Genomic DNA, 22,302 nt, shown 5'->3' with positions numbered 1-22,302 from the left:
ACCCACAGTCAGTCACCTGTGGTTCACAATCTCTCATGACCCTTCACCCACAGTCAGTCACATGTGACCTGTGGTCCACAATTTCTAATGACCTTTCACCCAGTAAGTCACTTGTGAGTGTGAGCGTCTGGTGAGTTGTGATGGAGTGTGAGCGTCTTGTGAGTTGTGATGGAGTGTGAGTGTCTTGTGAGTTGTGACGGAGTGTGAGTGTCTGGCTAGTTGTGACGGAGTGTAAGCGTCTGGTGAGTTGTGACGGAGTGTGAGTGTCTGGTGAGTTGTGATGGAGTGTGAGTGTCTGGTGAGTTATGATGGAGTGTGAGCGTCTGGTGAGTTGTGATGGAGTGTAAGCGTCTTGTGAGCTGTGACCGAGTGTGAGCGTCTGGTGAGTTGTGATTGAGTGTGAGCGTCTGGTGAGTTGTGACCGAGTGTTAGCATTTGGGGACTTGTGATATAGTGTAAGTGCCTTGTGAGTTGTGACCGAGTGTGAGCGTTTGGTGACTTGTGATGGAGTGTAAGCGTCTTGTGAGTTGTGACCGAGTGTGAGCGTCTGGTGAGTTGTGATGGAGTGTGAGCGTCTGGTGAGTTGTGAAAAAGTGTGAGTGTCTTGTGAGTTGTGAGTTGTAACGGAGTGTGAGCGTCTTGTGAGTTGTGACCGAGTGTGAGCGTCTGGTGAGTTGTGACGGATTGTGAGCGTCTGGTGAGTTATGATGGAGTGTGAGTGTCTTGTGAGTTGTGACAGAGTGTGAGTGTCTTGTGAGTTGTGATGGAGTGTGAGTGTCTTGTGAGTTGTGATGGAGTGTGAGCGTCTTGTGAGTTGTGAAGGAGTGTGAGCATCTGGTGAGTCCGTCAGTGTCTTGTGAGTTGTGATGGAGTGTGAGCGTCTTGTGAGTTGTGATGGAGTGTGAGTGTCTTGTGAGTTGTGATGGAGGGTGAGCGTCTTGTGAGTTGTGACGGAGTGTGAGCGTCTGGTGAGTTGTGACGGAGTGTGAGTGTCTTGTGAGTTGTGACGGAGTGTGAGTGTCTGGTGAGTTGTGATGGAGTGTGAGCGTCTGATGAGTTGTGACGGAGTGTGAGTGTCTGGTGAGTTGTGACGGAGTGTGAGCGTCTGGTGAGTTGTGACGGAGTGTGAGCGTCTGGTGAGTTGTGACGGAGTGTGAGCGTCTGGTGAGTTGTGACGGAGTGTGAGCGTCTGGTGAGTTGTGATGGAGTGTGAGCGTCTGGTGAGTTGTGATGGAGTGTGAGCGTCTGGTGATTTGTGACGGAGTGTGAGCGTTTGGTGAGTTGTGATGGAGTGTGAGCGTCTGGTGAGTTGTGACGGAGTGTGAGCGTCTGGTGAGTTGTGACGGAGTGTGAGCGTCTGGTGAGTTGTGACGGAGTGTGAGCGTCTGGTGAGTTGTGATGGAGTGTGAGCGTCTGGTGAGTTGTGATGGAGTGTGTGCGTCTGGTGAGTTGTGATGGAGTGTGAGCGTCTGGTGAGTTGTGACAGAGTGTGAGCGTCTGGTGAGTTGTGACGGAGTGTGAGTGTCTTGTGAGTTGTGACGGAGTGTGAGCGTCTTGTGAGTTGTGACGGAGTGTGAGTGTCTTGTGAGTTGTGACGGAGTGTGAGTGTCTTGTGAGTTGTGACGGAGTGTGAGCGTCTTGTGAGTTGTGACGGAGTGTGAGCGTCCGGTGAGTTGTGACGGAGTGTGAGCGTCTGGTGAGTTGTGACGGAGTGTCAGCGTCTTGTGAGTTGTGATGGAGTGTCAGCGTCTTGTGAGTTGTGACGAAGTGTGAGCGTCTGGTGAGTTGTGATGGAGTGTGAGCGTCTGGTGAGTTGTGATGGACGTTTGGTGAGTTGTGACGGAGTGTGAGCGTCTGGTGAGTTGTGATGGAGTGTGAGTGTCTTGTGAGTTGTGACGGAGTGTGAGCGTCTCGTGAGTTGTGACGGAGTGTGAGCGTCTTGTGAGTTGTGACCGAGTGTGAGTGTCTGGTGAGTTGTGATGGAGTGTAAGCGTCTTGTGAGTTGTGACAGAGTGTGAGCGTCTGGTGAGTTGTGATGGAGTGTGAGCGTCTGGTGAGTTGTGACGGAGTGTGAGTGTCTTGTGAGTTGTGAGTTGTAACGAAGTGTGAGCGTCTTGTGAGTTGAGACCTAGTGTGAGCGTCTGGTGAGTTGTGATGGATTGTGAGCATCTGGTGAGTTATGATGGAGTGTGAGCGTCTTGTGAGTTGTGACGGAGTGTGAGCGTCTTGTGAGTTGTGACAGAGTGTGAGCGTCTGGTGAGTTGTGGCGGAGTGTGAGCGTCTGGTGAGTTGTGATGGAGTGTGAGCGTCTGGTGAGTTGTGACGGAGTGTGAGCGTCTGGTGAGTTGTGATGGACGTCTGGTGAGTTGTGACGGAGTGTGAGCGTCTGGTGAGTTGTGATGGAGTGTGAGCGTCTGGTGAGTTGTGACGGAGTGTGAGCGTCTGGTGAGTTGTGATGGAGTGTGAGCGTCTGGTGAGTTGTGATGGACGTCGTCTGGTGAGTTGTGACGGAGTGTGAGCGTCTGGTGAGTTGTGATGGAGTGTGAGCGTCTTGTGAGTTGTGACGGAGTGTGAGCCCACGCTTCGAGGGTCAGGTGTTAGCTGTAGGGCCGATAACTGAGGTGTTGGTGTGAGCTGAGAGTGTATACTCAGTGAGTGTGAGTCGAGGTCACTGTTGCAGGTGATGCATCACTATGAGTGAGTGCACGGTGAGCTCACTGGGGTCAAGGGTGAGCTGGGGGTCAAGGGGATCGAGTGTGAACCGGAAGTGTGAGCAGAGGCCCTGTGATTCAGTGTGAGTTTAGTCCAGCATGGTAGTGTGTGTGATCTGGGGGCCATCATGATGGCGTGAGCTGACGTCACTGCCCACCTTGCTAGCTCTGTGCTGTGATTGGCTGCTGTTCACACGCCTCTCTCTCTCCTGCAGGTAAAGCGCCCTCCGGGACCCCCCTGCGGATGGTGGAGAGCGGCGGCATGATGAGAGCGGGTAAGGCCCTGCACCGCCCCCACCCACCCCCTCTGGGCTGTTCCACTCTGTGCAGCTCGAGTCCAAACGTTAGGCCAGGAGGGCAGACCACTGCCTCGGAGGGGGGCCCCGTGGCCTACTCCCTCCCCAGGAACTGCTACATCCACGTCAAGCTATCAGCGTATTATGGGGGGGGGGGGTCTCACTGGTAGAGACCGGCCCGAAAGTGTAGTGTGCACCGAAATCTCTGTTTCCTGTTGTGTGCATGTGTAGAACCATTTTAAAATGTCTATTTTTAGCAAAACCCTATCGATTTTCGTTAATTCTTTTTTGGTGTTTCACGAGCAGTCCCTTGCCTGGGACCCAGACCAGAGCGTGACGTGACGTGCGTGACGTCATGGAGCGCTCGTGTGTCAGCCCACGCAGCAGTGAGCCCTGCTCAAGCACGTGCCCTCACAGTCACGTGACCCCGCCTGACCAATTGCAGTGCTTGGATTTAGCGGGTTTTTTTCAAAGGCGGAACAGCCGCCCACCCATCCCCTGTGCCAGTGCAGAGAGACCTGGACCCCGGACGCATCGTTTCAGCAGCACTGGGGGTTAACCGCCCGCCGGCTGCACCGAGTCCATGCGAGAGGTCATCACTGAACTCAGACCCCCCGAGCAAGGCGACATGAGGAGGCATGTAAGGGGGGCGTGCGCACCCCACAGGGGCGCTGCAGCACTGGAAACCCTTGGCACTAGGCGCAGACTGAGCGCTGGGGACCCCCGCCCTTCACCGGGGAGTGACGTGGGTGCCGCCGAAGTTTAACGCCCTGAACCCGGGTTGGGGTTTTAAAGTGCGCCTGCACTGCCATCTAGTGGTGTCGGTTAGGATGACACCTGCTTCCAAAGCAAGGGCTCAGCCTCACCGCCCTCCCTCGCCCTGCAATGACAACAAGGCTGCTGGTGCTTCTTTTTTTTAATTTTTGAGGGTCTTTGATCCTGCCGGTGGGCTCCAGGCCGCTTCTAGTGGAGGAGCCGTGACTTCCGGGTCAAACCGCCCTCAAAGCCCAAACCCTGGCGTCTGCAGAGCTCGAATTTGGAAGTGACCGCTGAAACTCAACGCACCTGTCTTCTGGACCCTGAAGGAGTTCTTCCTGACAGTAATTATAAATGCATGGCCTGGTTCATCTGTAGCGCCCAGAGGCGCAGATTGAAGTATTGCGATGGCCGCCTTGCCTTCCACCGCAGGAGACAACATATTACATCTGAGAATAGCAAAAGTCTCCCCTTAACTCTTGAGGGCCACAACAAACTGTTCATTCATCAAGGGCAGGAAAAGGCACCGCATGGCATCAAGAGGGAGCTCCAGGTTCACTCAGCGTCGGTCACATCAACATCTGGAGCATCTGCTGAGGCCTGGAGGGCTGGGTTAGCACCTGTCACCTGCTGAGGCCTGGAGGGCTGGGTTAGCACCTGTCATCTGCTGAGGCCTGGAGGGCTGGGTTAGCACCTGTCACCTGCTGGGGCCCGGAGAGTTGGGCTAGCACCTGTCACCTGCTGAGGCCCAGAGGGTTGGGCTAGCACCTGTCACCTGCTGAGGCCTGGAGGGTTGGGCTAGCACCTGTCACCTGCTGAGGCTTGGAGGGCTGGGTTAGGACCTGTCACCTGCTGAGGCCTGGAGGGCTGGGTTAGCACCTGTCACCTGCTGAGGCCCAGAGGGTTGGGCTAGCACCTGTCACCTGCTGAGGCCTGGAGGGTTGGGCTAGCACCTGTCACCTGCTGAGGCCTGGAGGGCTGGGTTACCACCTGTCACCTGCTGAGGCCTGGAGGGTTGGGCTAGCACCTGTCACCTGCTGAGGCCTGGAGGGCTGGGTTACCACCTGTCACCTGCTGAGGCCTGGAGGGCTGGGTTAGCACCTGTCACCTGCTGAGGCCTGGAGGGCTGGGTTAGCACCTGTCACCTGCTGAGGCCTGGAGGGCTGGATTAGCATCTTTCACCTGCTGAGGGCTGGATTAGCATCTTTCACCTGCTGAGGGCTGGGTTAGCACCTGTCACCTGCTGAGGCTTGGAGGCTGGGTTAGCACCTTTCACCTGCTGAGGCCTGGAGGGCTGGGTTAGCACCTGTCACCTGCTGGGGCCAGGAGGCTGGATTAGGACCTGTCACCTGCTGAGGCCTGGAGGGCTGGGTTAGCACCTGTCACCTGCTGAGGCTTGGAGGCTGGGTTAGCACCTTTCACCTGCTGAGGCCTGGAGGGCTGGATTAGCACCTGTCACCTGCTGAGGCCTGGATGGTTGGATTACCACCTGTCACCTGCTGAGGCCCAGAGGGTTGGGCTAGCCCCTGTCACCTGCTGAGGCCTGGAGGGCTGGGTTACCACCTGTCACCTGCTGAGGCCTGGAGGGCTGGGTTAGCACCTGTCACCTCCTGAGGCCTGGAGGGCTGGGATAGCACCTGTCACCTGCTGAGGCCTGGAGGTCTGGGTTAGCACCTGTCACCTGCTGAGGCTTGGAGGGCTGGGTTAGGACCTGTCACCTGCTGAGGCTGGGTTAGGACCTGTCACCTGCTGAGGCCTGGAGGGCTGGGTTAGCACCTGTCACCTGCTGAGGCCCAGAGGGTTGGGCTAGCACCTGTCACCTGCTGAGGCCTGGAGGGCTGGGTTACCACCTGTCGCCTTCTGAGGCCTGGAGCGCTGGGTTAGCACCTGTCACCTGCTGAGGCCTGGAGGGCTGGGTTAGGACCTGTCACCTGCTGCGGCTGGGTTAGGACCTGTCACCTGCTGAGGCCTGGAGTGCTGGATTAGCACCTTTCACCTGCTGAGGCCTGGAGGGCTGGGTTAGCACCTGTCACCTGCTGAGGCCTGGAGGGCTGGGTTACCACCTGTCACCTGCTGAGGCTTGGAGGCTGGGTTAGCACCTATCACCTGCTGAGGGCTGGGTTAGAACCCGTCACCTGCTGAAGCCCGGAGGGCTGGGTTAGCACCTGTCACCTGCTGAGGCTTGGAGGCTGGGTTAGGACCTATCACCTGCTGAGGCTTGGAGGCTGGATTAGGACCTGTCACCTGCTGAGGCCTGGAGGGCTGGGTTAGCACCTTTCACCTGCTGAGGTCTGGAGGGCTGGGTTAGCACCTTTCACCTGCTGAGGCCGGGAGGGCTGGATTAGCACCTTTCACCTGCTGAGGCCTGGAGGGCTGGATTAGCACATTTCACCTGCTGAGGCCTGGAGGGCTGGATTAGCACCTTTCACCTGCTGAGGCCTGGAGGGCTGGGTTAGCACCTGTCACCTGGAGGGCTGGGTTAGGACCTGTCACCTGCTGAGGCCTGGAGGCTGGGTTAGCACCTGTCACCTGCTGAGGCCTGGAGGGCTGGGTTAGCACCTGTCACCTGCTGGGGCCTGGATGCTGGGTTAGCACCTTTCATCTGCTGAGGCCTGGAGGGCTGGGTTAGCACCTGTCACCTGCTGAGGCCTGGAGGGCTGGGTTAGGACCTGTCACCTGCTGAGGCCTGGAGGCTGCGTTAGAACCTGTCACCTGCTGAGGCCTGGAGGGCTGGGTTAGCACCTTTCACCTGCTGAGGGCTGGATTAGCACCTTTCACCTGCTGAGGCCAGGAGGGCTGGATTAGCACCTTTCACCTGCTGAGGCCTGGAGTGCTGGATTGGCACCTTGCACCTGCTGAGACATGGAGGGCTGGGTAAGCACATGTCACCTGCTGAGGCCTGGAGGGCTGGGTTAGCACCTGTCACCTGCTGAGGCCTGGAGGGCTGGGTTAGCACCTGTCACCTGCTGAGGCTTGGAGGCTGGGTTAGCACCTTTCACCTGCTTAGGCCTGGAGGGCTGGGTTAGCACCTGTCACCTGCTGAGGCCTGGAGGCTGGGTTGAGACCTGTCACCTGCTGAGGCCTGGAGGGCTGGGTTAGCACCTTTCACCTGCTGAGGCCTGGAGGGCTGGATTAGCACCTTTCACCTGCAGAGGCCTGGAGGGCAGGATCAGCACCTTTCACCTGCTGAGGCCTGGAGGCCTGTATTAGCACCTTTCAACTGCTGAGGCCTGGAGGGCTGGGTTAGCACCTGTCACCTGCTGAGGCCTGGAGGCTGGGTTGAGACCTATCACCTGCTGAGGCCTGGAGGGCTGGGTTAGCCCCTTTCACCTGCTGAGGCCTGGAGGGCTGGATTAGCACCTTTCACCTGCTGAGGCCTGGAGGGCAGGATCAGCACCTTTCACCTGCTGAGGCCTGGAGGCCTGGATTAGCACCTTTCACCTGCTGAGGCCTGGAGGGCTGGGTTAGCACCTGTCACCTGCTGAGGCCTGGAGGGCTGGATTAGCATCTTTCACCTGCTGAGGCCTGGAGGGCTGGGTTAGCACCTGTCACCTGCTGAGGCCTGGAGGGCTGGGTTAGCACCTGTCACCTGCTGGGGCCTGGAGGCTGGGTTAGGACCTGTCACCTGCTGAGGCCAGGAGGGCTGGATTAGCACCTTTCATCTGCTGAGGCCTGGAGGGCTAGGTTAGCACCTGTCACCTGCTGAGGCCTGGAGGCTTGGTTAGGACCTGTCACGTGCTGAGGCCTGGAGGGCTGGGTTAGCACCTTTCACCTGCTGAGGCCTGGAGGACTGGGTTAGCACCTTTCACCTGCTGAGGCCTGGAGGGCTGGATTAGCACCTTTCATCTGCTGAGGCCTGGAGGGCTGGGTTAGCACCTGTCACCTGCTGAGGCCTGGAGGCTGGGTTAGGACCGGTCACCTGCTGAGGCCTGGAGGGCTAGGTTAGCACCTTTCACCTGCTGAGGCCTGGAGGGCTGGATTAGCATCTTTCACCTGCTGAGGCCTGGAGGGCTGGGTTAGCACCTGTCACCTGCTGAGGCCTGGAGGGCTGGGATAGCACCTGTCACCTGCTGAGGCCCGGAGGGCTGGATTAGCATCTTTCACCTGCTGAGGCCTGGAGGGCTGGGTTAGCACTTGTCACCTGCTGAGGCCTGGAGGCTGGGTTAGGACCTGTCACGTGCTGAGGCCTGGAGGGCTGGGTTAGCACCTGTCACCTCCAGGTTGTTGCATACACCTTTTCTAGGTTCACAAGCTGTGCATAGTTCCCCTATCTAGCGGCTGGATCCAGAAAAACATGTTGGAATCAATAAACGTTTGTTTTGGGCATCGGGCAAGGGCGGAGCCTGTGTGCTGTTGACACTGTATCACAGATGTCCAGGGTGTACAGGGCGGGGCGGCTGCCTGCTGATAGTAGTCTGGACTTTGATGGACACTGCGCTCTTACAGATAAGGTCTCGTGACAGATTAATCCAGCGCTCACCGGCGGGGTCCATCGCGCACCCCTCTCCTGTGGGTATTCTCAGATGTCCAGTCCTTCATTGGTTAGACTCTCTCCATACAAATCCTCGTTTTTGTGAGACAGGACCACTGATTGGAAGAAAGGCAGCTGAACCTCTGGATCCCCCCTGCTGATCGAGAGCAAGGTGGGAAGGAAGGAAGGGTCCTGCAATGTGAGCAGGAAGTGGGAAGTGCCACTGAACCTCCTCCACCTTAAGAGTGATTCCACCAGCTGGTTCATCTCCAGATTCTGCAGTTTCTCTAAACATTTTACACCCAACTGTACATCAGGTCACCAGTGTCTTATCCCAGCGTCCCCTCTAGGCCACCTTGTGTGATTCTGGCAACATGGTTTTACCCGTCTGTGCCCCAGGTCTCTTATTTTTAGAGCTGCTTTGTTAGAACTTAGAGAACTGCTAACTATAATGTACAGAAAACTGTTATTTTACCTATGTTCCTGCTCGTGCTTGACTCGCGTTTGGCCCCTGGTTGGTGCCACACTGCGCCCTGAGAACCCTGCCCGCTCCTGCCCACGCCTGCGCCATCGGCCATGCATCGCAGCACCCGTCTCTCACTGGACAGGAGACGGTGATGCATGAGCCGTCCCCAGGCCTGGCTTCCCATCGTAGGGGTGGTGTTGTATCCAGCACCCTCAGCTATCCTGCCCGTGCCACGCTGCCCGCTGACGACGCCAAGCACTGAGCCTGGGGTCAGTGTTCAAGGTGTGTTATGCTTGCTTCTGCCTCCTGCACTGACACCAAACTCACTCCTCCTCACTGAGATGTATTTCATTTTGCTCTGGTTACTGCATTCACTCACTTGCTTTTATTTCCTGCCTTGGTTTATTCATCTGGTGTGTCTGGAACACAAGTGCTGCATATAAGCAGAATTAGAGAGTGCACAAGGTTCTTTCTGGTGCATGGTTACTTCACAAAATCCTTGGCCCACCTGTCTGATTTACAGGCAGGCAGACTTTAAGTATGTCTGCAATGAAGACTACCCCAGCTCCCTCGCCAACATATTCCTCTGGCAGCCCGACGGAGTATTAGCCATGGAAGGTTAGCATATAACACAGTCGACGAGTTAGAGAAAACTCCCATGATGTGGGGCTGCACTCATTTTAGCTTTTTAAAATACTAAATCACTCTTTGGGAAAAAAAGCAAAAACGTGTTTAACGTTTGAGGGGCAGCTGTCTCTGTAATGGAGTTGTCCGTCAAAGTTATAACACATTGATAGGAACTGTTGTGACTGTGGTTCTTACCAATGACTAGAAGTGTCCGCAGGGCCAGCCAACATCTCCAAATGTGGAGTATGGGTACTCCATCTGGGCGATGGACTCATTTACTCCGTCGACCTGATGGAGTAAAATCATACTCGGCTCTCTAGCTCGAGGCCCTTGGTTTGGTTTCCTCAATCCTGGTTTTGATCCTTTCTAACGGACTGGTGCGGTTTCATTCAAAGTTCTCCGCCTGCTGCTCTGAACGTGTTCCTTACACCCCTTGTTTTTTAATAAGTCGGCCAAATATTGTTTTAAATCTTACTTCGTTTGTCCGCATGCGCAGTCCTTTATAGCACTGTGGATGGAAAAGCGGAGACATTTCTAGGACTGCTGGATATGGGAGCCTTGGGAGCAGAAGACGAGTCTGGGAGGATTGAGCGCATCAAGAGAGCCCGAAACAGTGCGCTCCCCTGTGCGGAGTTTGTGTGGACACAGAATGTGACGGCAAGCAGTGTAGAGTGACAGCACAGTGGCAACGGAGCTCCAGCAATCAGGACCCTTTGCATATTTAGAGACGCAAAATCTCACAAATCTAAAATTGCTGCTCATACATAGACCGATTACAAATACACGCCAGGGTCACGTGGTTGCATCGTGCCTTGCATTTCTAAGATCATATTTCATGAGCACCGTCCATCTTGTGACGTGTGCTGTAGAGTGTATACACATGCAAACTCAGAAACGTCTGGAAAAATAAAATCATTTCTCCTTTTTAACGCCTGCCTCAAAGAGGCATTATGTTTGACGCAAAGCTGTGTCTACCATGGTTAGGGGCTCGGGTGTTGCATCAAAAGCCCGGGAGGGTTGCACGGGAATGCCCACGTACCACTCATGGGACGCCCCTTCCATGCAAAGCAATGCACACCAGCACTAGCATCACTTTGTGTTACTTTGATGTTTCCGACCAACGGAAAGGAAGGTTTGTGTTGGAAAAGAAATCACAAATGAGCAGCTTTTGCCAGTTTGAGTCACTTTGTGTGGCACAGACCCAGGGCAAAGTGTTAGTACTGCTGTCCGAGCTCCGGCATTTAAGTGCAGCAAACGGAAATCATGGAGAAAGCAGTGTTACTTTAAACAAGCATTGACATAAACAATAGGTCTCGCCTTTGGGACCTTGTAAGTGTTTAGCCATGTAGCAGTTGATGTTGTTGCACAAAGGATATTGTACTGCATTACTAAATACTTATGAGGTCCCAAAAGACAGACCTATTGGCTATGCCAATGCTTGTTTAAACACTGTAAACAACAAGTATTGCTGGCGAATGCAACCGCTTTCAAGAGAGTGCATGAACTTAAGAGGGAAGGAAAGGGTTTAGGGACAAAAAGGGAGAGAGGGTTGAGGAGGGTAGAGTAGGGTGGTGGGGGTGGAAAGAGTAGGATGAGGTGGAGAGGAAGGGATAAAGAGCAAGGGGGAGGGAGTAGACACAAGACTGAGGGAAGAGAGGGGAGAGGAAGCAGGGCAGAGAGAAGGAGAGGAGACAGACAAGGGCACTGAGTGCCCGAGCATGACGGCAGCATTGGAAGAGGGGAGATAAGTGAAAGAGACAGTCGCTAGAAGATTAGGAGACAGTGACTGGGGTACAGGGTACCTACTGAAGACACAAGCTGAAATGGGAGGAAGAAGAGGATGCGACAGACTTGGCAGAGGAAGAGTTTGACGTGGACTCACAGGGTCTGATAGAAAGTAGACAGCAGGGCTGGTAGGGGCAGGGCAGGCTCCAGGGGACTCATCTCCTGGGGGTGCACTGTACTGAGAGACAAGCTGCGAGGCCAGTAGGCGCGCTGCAGCAGTGACAGACGGGAGACTAAGGTGAGAGACAGGCGCTAGGACAGTATGAGACAGTCACTGTGAAGAGGTGCAGATAGTTAAGGAAGCACAGAAACAGGCACACCAACTGGTGAAAGCGGAGATGCAGACGGGCAAAAAAGCAGACAAAAGGCAAGAGTGAACAAGTGGGAGGGGTGGGGGAGTGCGCATGCGCACTAACTTGCAGCTGTTTGCTCTATTTCAAAGCACATACTCATGCTTGTGGCGCGCCGCTGCACACTCCCACAAGGCGTATGTCACCACAAGGAGGAGTGTGTGCTTGGAAAAACAGCTGCACAACGGCTAAAGGTCTCCTATGCAGTGCATGTGCACTGCGTAGGCGAGACCTAAAAACAAGACCTCAGAAAGATGAGCAGCCGAGGAATGTCTGTAAACAATCTGTATCAAAGTCCAGAAAGCGTTAATCGCAGGGCTTTAGCTAAGCTCTCAAATGTAAAATGATTTCACTCTACACTTTAAAGACCTATGACTCTCCCGCCTAAAGTGAATATTGCCATGGATGAGACCACATCCTGACATCTCACTCGCCAAGCTGCTGCAAAGGTTGCAGCATATCTCTTTGACCATGTCTCCCACCCACTGATCACGAAGGGTCTTTCTGCATCTGCCCTCCAGTGCACATCTCAATCAGCTTTAGTTGCAAGTTAGCTTACGTGTCCACTACTGTCTGTACAATTCTATATGTGGCTCTTGCCGTAGGGTTAACTTCCTGTCATAATGCCCACTTCCTGCCACAGTGTTAACTTCCTGTCATAATGTCTACTTCCTGCCATAGTGTTAACTTCCTGTCATAATGCCCACTTCCTGCCACAGTGTTAACTTCCTGTCGTAATGTCCACTTCCTGCCACAGTGTTAACTTCCTGTCAAAATGTCCACTTCCTGCCACAGTGTTAACTTCCTGTCATAATGTCCACTTCCTGCCACAGTATTAACTTCCTGTTGTAATGTGCACTTCCTGCTGCAGTGTTCTCGTGCTGCCACAAGGTGCACTTTGGTAGTCTCTCACAAATGGAAGAGGGTCTAGATTGAGTCTCTTGTGAGCTTTTCCAGCACCGGTGCTACATTAGGGCGACTGGGGACAGCTGCCTTTTTGGTGTCGCCACAAGAAGATTTTTGTCAGAGGGTCTGGAAATCTTGCAGGTTTTGTTTCAGTAATCAGTTCCTACAGTGCAAATGCACAACCTTTTGTTATTTCACAAAGAGGATCACTTGTGCGCTCTCCAATCAGGGTGTGGAGCTTGCTTGCACAACCTTCTAAGATTGCATTCCTTCCCAGCACCTGCCACTCTGCCTTGCTGGCACTCCCCTCCTGCATCGCCTGTGCTAGCTGCTTCCTCCTGCTCAATGCACATGAATCCAGGTGGGGGCACGTGTGAGTGGGGGGTCTAACCATCAGTGTCCTGTTTCTGTCCAGCCATGTACTCAGTGGAGATCACAGTGGAGAAGGACAGGCTGACGGGGGAGACCAAAGTCCTGTCCAGCACCACCCTGCTCCCCCAGGACCTCTCCTTGCAGGGGGTCAAGGTGTACGAGGACGAGCGGAAAGGTAACTCCCCATCCCGACACCCCACTCGCCGGCGACTGCGCTGCAGGGTGCTATGGGGCTGACGGTGCTTAGAACGGTAACACTTGCCCCAAACCGGCCTTCCATGGTTTGTTCCTAGAAAGGTCAAGACACAGGAACATGAGAATACATGTAACGATATGTCTCACACTGCTTCACTGCTTCCTGTCTCTACATTGGCCAAGCCATAGGGGACTGAGGAGGAATGTACCCATGACCCCTCTCTTGGGGCCACATCACTCCAGGTCAAAAGCAACACTATCTCTAGTCCTGAACTTTTCACCCATGTCTCTCTGATTTCAGATGTTTTAGACTAGTTAGTTAAGGGGAACCAAAACAAAACTACAGCACCCAGAATGCATTACTATCAGATGAAAGTTTGGGACTGGATACAGTGTCTAGAAGAAGGTGGTCACCATACCCCTAGCACCACTCTTCTTTGGCGCATTTCTAAAGCTGAGACTTAACTTCCCTTCCCCTTCGCACGGGCCGTCCAGGACAAAGCCCTAAAGAAGCAAAGTCAACCAACCCTGGTCCTGTAGACCGTCACCCCTTGGCCAGCCTCCGCAAGGCCCATCCGTTCATCTCAGTTCACTGCCGGACATGCACTTACTGCTCTTAGAGAGGCCGGTCCTGTCCATGTCTGCGGCCTTCGGCTTGTGGGTTGCTATGGGGCTGTAGGCGCTGTCTTCATCTACAGATGTTGCTCTTGACTTACATGTGGCTGCTTATATTAAGGACTCCTAGGACACTGATGTGGACTGGCTCCAGACACTTCTTTTTGGGAACCCTGGTGGGCGTTGGGACTGGGTTTGACTTGCCAGAGACCATTTGTTTGTGGTGGTCCCCTCAAAAGTGGGGTACTGATTGCAGCTACTGTGTGTCCTTTGGCGACCTGAGCAGCTTGGGCCACTAATTATCCTTCGGCACGACTATCCATTTTGGGAGGCAGCTTAAATGCGGACCGGTTGTGGGCAAAAAGAGGTCTGGCGTTTTGTGGTTTGTGCTTAATGTGTGAAAAGATAAGTGCCGGGGTACAAGGTCCTCACGGGAGACCACTGCAGCTTGAACATCCGGTCAGTGCTGGCACGCGTCTGTGCCACTGTTACCTCCCACCCAGGGGTGTAGTTTAGTCAGTGAGATTCGGTGGGTGCGAATCGCAAATCTCCCAACTAAAAAACAATATGCCAAAGGGTGGAGGGATGACCAAGGTTTGGGATACCCTGTTCCCATGACGAACAGGTTTAATACTTATCTGCATGAGGTGGACCTCTCTCTAAGCACCACCTACAAAGTACAGGGCCCCAACTCAGGGCCCCCAGGCCCAACTCTGAAGCAAAGAATGCAATTATTTTGGGGGGGTGGGAGGTCACACCTCAAACACCCCCCTGAAGCTACACCCCTGCTCCCAACCATCACATTCCAACAAAGGGGACTGTCTGGATCATTCTGTGTCACCAAAGTCGTAAGACTGGCAGGGAGAATGTATTATTATTTACATTTTAAGGTATATTTAATTATTAAACACTCTGCTTGTGCATGGCTGAAACATAGACAAAGAGTGCCACCATGTCACGTCAGAAATAACTGTCAGTGTTGAGAAATTAATGTAGAGCACTGGCAAACTCCAGCACAAATGAAGCACTGGTCATATCTACCCTCTCTTCAGGGTGTGATTTTCAACTCAGGCTGTGCTCGCCCTGAGACCTGTGGTTTTTGTATCCTCTGAAGCCTGTGGAAGTCTGGCGGCCACGTATGCCTTGGTTTCTTCACTTACGTGAATGCAGTTGTAATGATTGTTTAATGTTTATTATTTTTGCTACATTTAAGCTTGAACTACTGGTTGTGGGTACCTAGTGACAATGAATTATACGTTTTACATGTTTTGTCTAATTGGCGAGGGGGGGTTGTAATTGCAGTTCGCGTATCCTATATCCCTTCGTTACATTCCAGCAGACCCACATTGTTACCGTAAGGTTGGTTCTTTATTCCTTCAGTTGTGCTGATTTATTTTCTGTCAAGCCTGAGTTCTCCTCTATGCTGAAAGCTATTTTGAGTTCTCCCGGTGTCTGCCCTAGCCCCGCTCCGCCTTCGGTTGTCTGGCATGGGGTAAATGTTGACTTGGGCTGATGGTTGAACTCTGCCTGTGGCTTTCATGTTCTGAATTTTGTGTCTTCTCCCCACAGTGGTGCATGAGGTCCGCAACGAAGAAGGAATCGTGGAGAACGGAGTCCACCTTCTCAGCTCTACCGAGGTGGAGGAGCTGATCCACAAAGCAGACGAGGTGACGCTAAGCGAAGACCACGAGAATGAGAAGAAATCCCCCAGTCAAAAGAACACGCCGAGAAAAGAAATCACCGGGGTGCAAGCCAAAGTAGTGGACAGCCCCAAGGTCCTCGTCAACAGCGAAGGCGCTGAGCCCAGCAAGGAGCAGCCCGTCACCATGATCTTCATGGGCTACCAGAACGTGGAGGACGAGAACGAGACCAAGAAGGTGCTGGGCCTGGAGGGGACCATCAAGGCGGAGCTGGTCGTTATCGAGGACGGCGAGAACAAGCCGGTCGCTGCCGATCACGATGGGAAGGACCACAACCCGCCCAACGGGGATGCCTCAGAGGCAGCTACGTTGCTGCAGAAGGGAGACAACCCACTGGGGGACAAACCAGAGGCCAACGACACGGAGCCCAAGGAAGGCGAGCAGGATCTGCCGGTGAAGAAGCAGCGCTGCAAGTGCTGTACGGTGATGTAAACCCACCGCTGCTCCCACCCGAAACCCCTGCCATCCATCTCCCACGGAACAGTCAACCAAGCCGGCCGAGAAACATTCCCACCTCTCGATGTTTTGGTTCTGTTGGCTGTGGGTGCTGCATATTTTACTTACAGAAAGTCAGGAACTCACTTTTTTAACGATTTGAGGAGGCCGTGTTTGTAAAAGCGCCTGCTCTTCAGCAATGTCTTGTTGTTCTGTGTCAGACTTTCCGGTTCACCCCAGGCGGTGCTGTGACGACATCCTATGGGGGCAGTTTCCATCACATTATGCCTGTTGAGTCCCACCTCATTTGTGAATGCCTTTCTCCACCTCTGTGGCCGTGTCACAACGGCGCCTCCAGCCAAGGGCAGGTGCTGAAGATGCTAAACTTGATTACTCCATTGCATTTTTTGCTCAGTCTGTCGGTGACAATGTTGGGGGGATGGGTATGTGGGGAGGAGAGGGCTTTTGCCAATCTTCAGTGAGCTCTTGAACACCGTTAACCCCCTTCCAATCTCATGTTTTATCCTGTTGATGGGACTGTGCTGGAAACAACTGTAAGGTACTTGTACATTGTATCATGAGACTGAGGCGTCACATTGGACTGGCTGTTAAAAAGACAACTGCGCCTCTGCAAGTGCTATTGGGGTACACACCTGGAACTCTTACCCACTTTCCCTTGTTGAAGACAATCCATCCAAAAAAGGTTTGCCGTTGCCTCTCTTGGTGTGCTCTGCAAAATCAGAGTTTACGTGGAACAGGAAACCAAGAACACTCTCCAACACAAAGGAATTGAACGTTTTGGAACTGTGAAAACTGGACTCCGCAGCGCCCAGATAGCCAGTACCTGGGGAATCGCTACTCACTGTTTCTGTATGTGGTTTGGAAGAGCCTGATGCACCCCCAAATTCCATCCTGTGCCCCACAGCTTAGTTCTAGCAGCCAATGGGTAGAACACGTCAAACGAGATGATCAAGACATTGAAAGCCACTCTATCGACCATGGGCTTCTCCAGCACTGAGTGTTTCTTGTTCTGTCTGTTTGTTCCTGTGCCTCTGATACTTGCTGACTGTTGGGTAAGTCCACGGTCTGTGCTTTTTCCTGGAAAGCATTGATTTTTTCTGTGCATTATGTAGGCGACTGGGCAAGATCTTTGCTGTGCGAAGCGCAAGGCATTGATCACGCAACTTCTCACGGCTACTTGGAGTTGCACTGCAGATGTGCAGAGAGAAGCTTGAGTCAGGAGCGGGAGCTCATCCCCATGAATAACTGGTCCCTTGTTCTGTTGCCATCTGCACGCCCACCTCTTAGCTGTGTTTGGCCAGTGGGTAGCGAACGACACCATCGCTCACGCTTAGGTGTCTCTCAAGCACGCTCCGCCTTGGAATACGGGGTGAGATCTTTGTTGCTCTTGCTTCGCTGCTCATGTCGTCTCTTGGCAGGTTTTGTCCATTCCATGACATTTGGAACCTTTTGTCAGACTCCCTCCTGCAGCTCTGGGGAAGGTTCTGGAATGTTTCCTTGCCAGAGGGTTCCCAACACATTACCAAGGTGGCAGTCTGGGCCATCAGCATGTATTTGTGTCTCTAATGGCACACAGCTTCTCTCTTACAAACGTCTTCGGAGAGGGACACAGACCACGAAACCGTACGGAATACAGTGGTCAGCACAGTTAGTTTTCGACAATGAAAAGAAGGGAGCTGCATGACTGTAAACAGCATATACGCCTGATGCTTTTTGCAAAAATATACTGCGCATCCCTTCGCCGCACGTCAATGTCACATAATAGCTCAACTCCCCATAATGTGAACCTGCAGCCAATGAACTGGAATAGGTAAGAGCCATGTCCTGGGGAGCCCTGGAAGTTACACAGGTAGAATCAGGCTGGTCGCCCCACTTCTGTGACTATGGAACAGTAGCTCTGCTCTGCCGCTGCTTCGACATTGGGAAGCAAGACTATGACACTTCAAATACGCCCCTGCCCAGGGGCTTCGCGCGACTTATTTACAGTTCGGTGGGCGGAACGGCCCGTCCACTATATTACAAGTGCATTGTAGCCTATGGCCTATGGCTCTTGCAGTATGGAGGACGGGGGGTCATCTCGTTGGATGGAATATCCCATCTGCCGGAGTTATAAGGCCCTCGTTTGTTTCTGCAGCGCACACTGTGAAGTAAGTTACTCCCTCGCACTTGGAAACATTTATCATACAGACCCAGTGCTGGTGAAACCACAAACCACCCAGAAGTAAAGGCAATCTTTGTTTTTAAACACTTACATCTCTGTCAGCATGAATCCCACCGACCCGTCCTCTCACAGGAAGGCTCAATGGACTACAATGCAGTTCTTTTTACAGCCACCTGGTGTCGCTGGTTTCAGAATGGGCTTCAGAAAGAAGAGCCTCAGAGTTCCATAGAGCTTTTTTAAAAAGTATGAATTTCTTGACATTTTATAGAAAAAAATTATAGAATTTGGGGGTCCAAAGAGGGTGCAGGCAGCAACTCAAAGTGTGTCATATATTAACTCCAGCCATTCATTGGTGCAATTAGTGAGACTTCTGTTTGGAGGTCCGATAGTGGACTTCCGTCGGGCCAGTGGAGCAGGACCAGTGACGCGTGGAAGGGGTCGTGGCCCCCGCTACCAGGTAAGGGAGATGTTTAGACACGTCTAAGTCAAAGGTTGGTTGGGGACATCAGGAAAGGTAGTGCCATGGAGGGGAGGGTCAGGTGATGGTCTTGTGCCGTGACCTCATCTCACAGCAGGAGCCGGTCCTTGTAAGACACCGGTCTCATCGCAGTGATGTCCACGACAGCTGTGAGATGCTGACGCAATGGAGATAGATGGACAGCTGGAAGCTTCTGAAGAGGCCTGAGACGCAGAGAGGGATTTGCAATGCTTGGCACCCACAGGATTCCGCCCCAGCCCTGTGGACAACCGTCAAAGGAGCAAGAATCCCACCATTGCTGTGGATCAAAAAGCCCACTTCGCCTCACGCTAGTCCAGTCCGCCTATCCAGAATCCACCTGTCCATGTTTTGGTCCTCGCTGCCCCAATATGGCCTACTCTTCTCGCAAGTCTCAGGCTGCCCCACTTTCACAGGGGATCTGCTCAGCCTTTCATCCATCTGGTGAGTAGCATTGAGTTGAGTAACAATAAAGATGTGTTATTCAGCCCCAAACTACCCTTCTGGGTGACTGTGCACTTTACAAATAAGTTATTTTATGGGCTGCTCCGGGGAAGGACACTTCATTTCTCGTCCAAGCCCTGTCGGTGGTCCTGGAGTTCTCAGGTTCTCCAGTTTTCCCAATGGACTGCTTCCGGTGTAAACTGTGAGAAAGATTCAGCATCCGGAGGTCAGAGGAAGGTCCTGGGTGAGGAGTCCCTAATCACGAGTTACCCACCAGGTAGAAATATGCCCCTCACTAGGAGCCACAGGTGCTTTTTCAGGGTTCCTCCAGCGGATTCACAGCTGGCCGACCCAAAAGGTCTGGTACCCCATCTCCAGAAATCGATGCTGTGGCTTCCATATGTACTTCTCGACGTTAGAAAGCTAAAAAGTAGACTTGCAAAATTATTCAAATAAATATTTTCATCTCCACATGAGGAATTTCACACCTGTAAATTAGCCTTGGGAGGTACTTCTGATGCTCCTGTAAAAGTCCACCAACGAGAGAGCTCAGCAAGAGGTGAGCGCCACAAACACCCGTCACAGGAGTTCTGAGCACCATACATGTTTCATTGCTCAATTACCTCATACACACGTGTAGCATCCATGTGCTGGGAAACAACGTGTTGCCTTGGAAGCACTAGATATGTCTGTGGGTTCAATTTCCTCAGTAGAGTGCCTCATCCCCTCTTCAGGCCCCTAGGAGAGGATGTGGCTTTATCATGTAGAAAGCAAACGGACATTCAGTTGTCTGTTCACAGGTGGACTTAGTGGTTCACTCCACTCACCCATGTGACTTAGGGTGGTGCAAAAGTGTCAGGTAGAAAATGGGTGCATTTGTGGCGCTGTGGATGTGACCCACCTTTGCAGCTCACTTCACCTCTTCGGTGACGTGCCCTAGGATGGCAGGTGACTAGAGCTAAAGAGAAGACTGATGAGGGCGCGGTGCACTGTGGGTAATATATCGTTAAAGCTCGCATTCAGTTGTTGGTAACTCTGTGAAGGTGTAGCAACGCAGAGAATATCGAAGGGATTCAGAGCATACTAGGAAAACGTTCTCCATCTCATCACCTCTCCCCCCATGTAGATCCCCAGCATAGGACAGGAAAGTGCCATGGAAGACATTTGGAAGGATTCTATGGCACTGTGGGTAATCTTTTCCTTGCCAATCACCCCGCCATCTGTGTAGTGTCCGTAGGACCATAGAGTAGTAAATCAATGAAAAAAACCTGTTAAGATTTGAAGCATTGTGGGTAAATTTTGTTTAGATGGTCACCTGCTCCACCAGTGCCTCTCCGAAGGGGTGACACCGTGGGGAGAGATGGAAAGAACGTGAAGCATTGTGGGTAATATTTCTTTAGGCTGCTCGCTTCGCGCCTGCAGCAGAAGATCGTTATGGTGAGTCTGACTCTGAGGGGTGAACTTTGCAAAAAGCGAATTAGCTATGAACTCTTGACTGCAGACCCCCAATATATCATCTCCCCATCCTTATCCGTCTGGTGTATGTAAAATGGTGGCTTTGGGGCCAAACGCGCCCACCCCCACTATGCGTGGCTCTGCTAAAGTCCGCTTCCTTCTTGCTGTGATTTTTACCTGTGACCCAATGTATGAAGTATCTCATTGTAAGCCAATAAACAGTGTCTATGAACTCTGGCTGTGTGTGGAATCTTCTCTAAGTGGTCCTTTTGTCTCCTACCCAGAGGAAGTCTTGCTTGTTTTCAGCTCCTGTGCCCTCTTTGTTTTCTTCCACCCTCTTCATCTTTTCCTCTTTCTCATAGCTGTAATTTTAAAGCTTGAGTTCTGTGGTCAGAAGCATGTTGGGCATGTTTTGTTACCCAGTGTTTGGGTCAGAAACGGTGGTTGTTTACCTTCCAACATGTTCTGCTGTGGACATCAACAGTGGGAATGTTTTCGGTTCCCATCTGATGGCGACCGTGGCTGATGGAGACACCATCCATACGTCACTGCCACTTTTAGATTTCTTTATTTTTTTCAGGTTCAGTTGCAGGGAAGAGAGTGGGGTCGCAACGGAAGAGAAAACTGGGGCCACGCTGCTCCTCACATCTGCTGTCATAGATCACATGCTGTGCACTCTCCGGCCATCCATGGTTGAATGAATGAAGACTGAATGTGTAGGGTGCAATGGCACCCCATACCAAGTATCCTGGAGCTAGCCAGAAGCTATGATGAGCCAAAGACAGTAGTAAAGAAACGGTATTGCCGCAGCCTAATATGGAGTTGGCGACTGGCTGAGGGCTGGGTCTTTGCAGGAGGAAGGCAAACTGTGTGACTCTATACTCGATACAAGAGGCCAAGCCTCCGTGTGTGGATTAGTGGTTTATTCTATGGGATTGTATCGGAATTGCTTTGGGGCAATATTCGACGGCTGCTCGAGTGATGCCCATACAAGTCTAAAGGGCGTTAAGTAGGGTTTGGTGATTGACCGTTGTAGGGAAGTGTCCTTTTAGGATGCCCCCCACTACACACTTCTTGCCCTTGATGCTGTGGTAATAGATCTGAAAGTGCACCGGGTCGCTGCTACCCAGGCCCCAGTACCAGTGCTCTCGCCCTCAAAGGTAATGTGAATTGTACACTCAATTGCCAAGATGCTTTAACCCCCCTTATAAGTCCCTAGTAAATGATTCCAGGGGTGCCCAGGCAAGGGAGTTAAAGGGGTCACCAGGGTTGCAGCACTATTGGTGCCACTCTGAGTGACACAATTAAAAGTGGGGTCTGCAGGCCTGCTACTGCAGCCTGCACGAGCAGCTTCCCTGCCCGATTTCGACTCTGGTCACACCATGTGTGACATAGTCCACTCACTTCCTTAATTTACATAAGTCACCTCTAAGGTAGGCTTCCTAAAGCCCAGGAGGCGAGGTGCATTATATTAATAGTGCAGGTGTATATGTACAGACACACATACCTCTACAGTGCCCTTGCAGTTAAAGTTTACTGTAGGTGAACAGCGGTCCATAGGTTAACGGGTACTGGCTACCGGACAGAACTGAGATAGCCACCTCTGCGATGGCATCACCAAATGTTGTGATCTTTGGTGTCCAACACCGTGCTTTTTCACCCCTTACATGATTCTCGTGTCTAGGATGAACTAGCATGCACCCAGGTGCCACCCTTAGAGGGTGCCTGCCGTGTTACCGAGTTTCATGCACCTGGGTGGGCTTATAGAAACATTTGCCGCCAAGACAGAAGTCTGACCTCCTGCTGGCAAGTGCTATCACTCCCAGCGGACGTAAGACAAAAGGCCTTGCAGGAAGGAGGTCACACCTCTGCCCTCACAGGATGGTTAATGAAAGACCCATCAGAGCAGTGAGCCTCAAAGACTTCATGGCCTCTGATATGCAAGTGACTTGTCCCCCATTGGAGACAAAGACCCCCCAACACCAGGCACTTGTGTCTGTGGGCGGACAAGAAATTAGGTATGCAGGAGGTGTACAGCTC

The 22,302-nt window shown here is 52.7% G+C and overlaps 1 protein-coding gene across 2 annotated transcripts in view; it reads left to right on the top strand.

The window, feature by feature from the left end:
• Positions 1 to 20,499, top strand: part of PALM (paralemmin) — a 260,286-nt gene extending 239,787 nt beyond the window's left edge. Inside the window, exons 7-9 of one of the 2 annotated variants that reach the window (XM_086946734.1) lie at positions 2,927 to 2,986; positions 12,784 to 12,915; positions 15,120 to 20,499. In XM_086946734.1, coding sequence (XP_086802860.1) covers positions 2,927 to 2,986; positions 12,784 to 12,915; positions 15,120 to 15,682 — 755 coding nt within the window. In that variant the 3' untranslated portion in view covers positions 15,683 to 20,499. The remainder of the gene's footprint in view (positions 1 to 2,926; positions 2,987 to 12,783; positions 12,916 to 15,119) is intronic. The other variant, XM_086946735.1, reaches the window with a different exon arrangement.
• The last annotated feature ends 1,803 nt before the right edge of the window (positions 20,500 to 22,302 follow it).

Source organism: Lissotriton vulgaris, chromosome 12, assembly GCF_964263255.1.
Source record: "Lissotriton vulgaris chromosome 12, aLisVul1.2, whole genome shotgun sequence".
NCBI classification, from domain to species: Eukaryota; Metazoa; Chordata; class Amphibia; order Caudata; family Salamandridae; genus Lissotriton; species Lissotriton vulgaris.
Note: the sequence above shows the minus strand (reverse complement) of the source record. Positions and strands in the feature narration are given on the sequence as shown.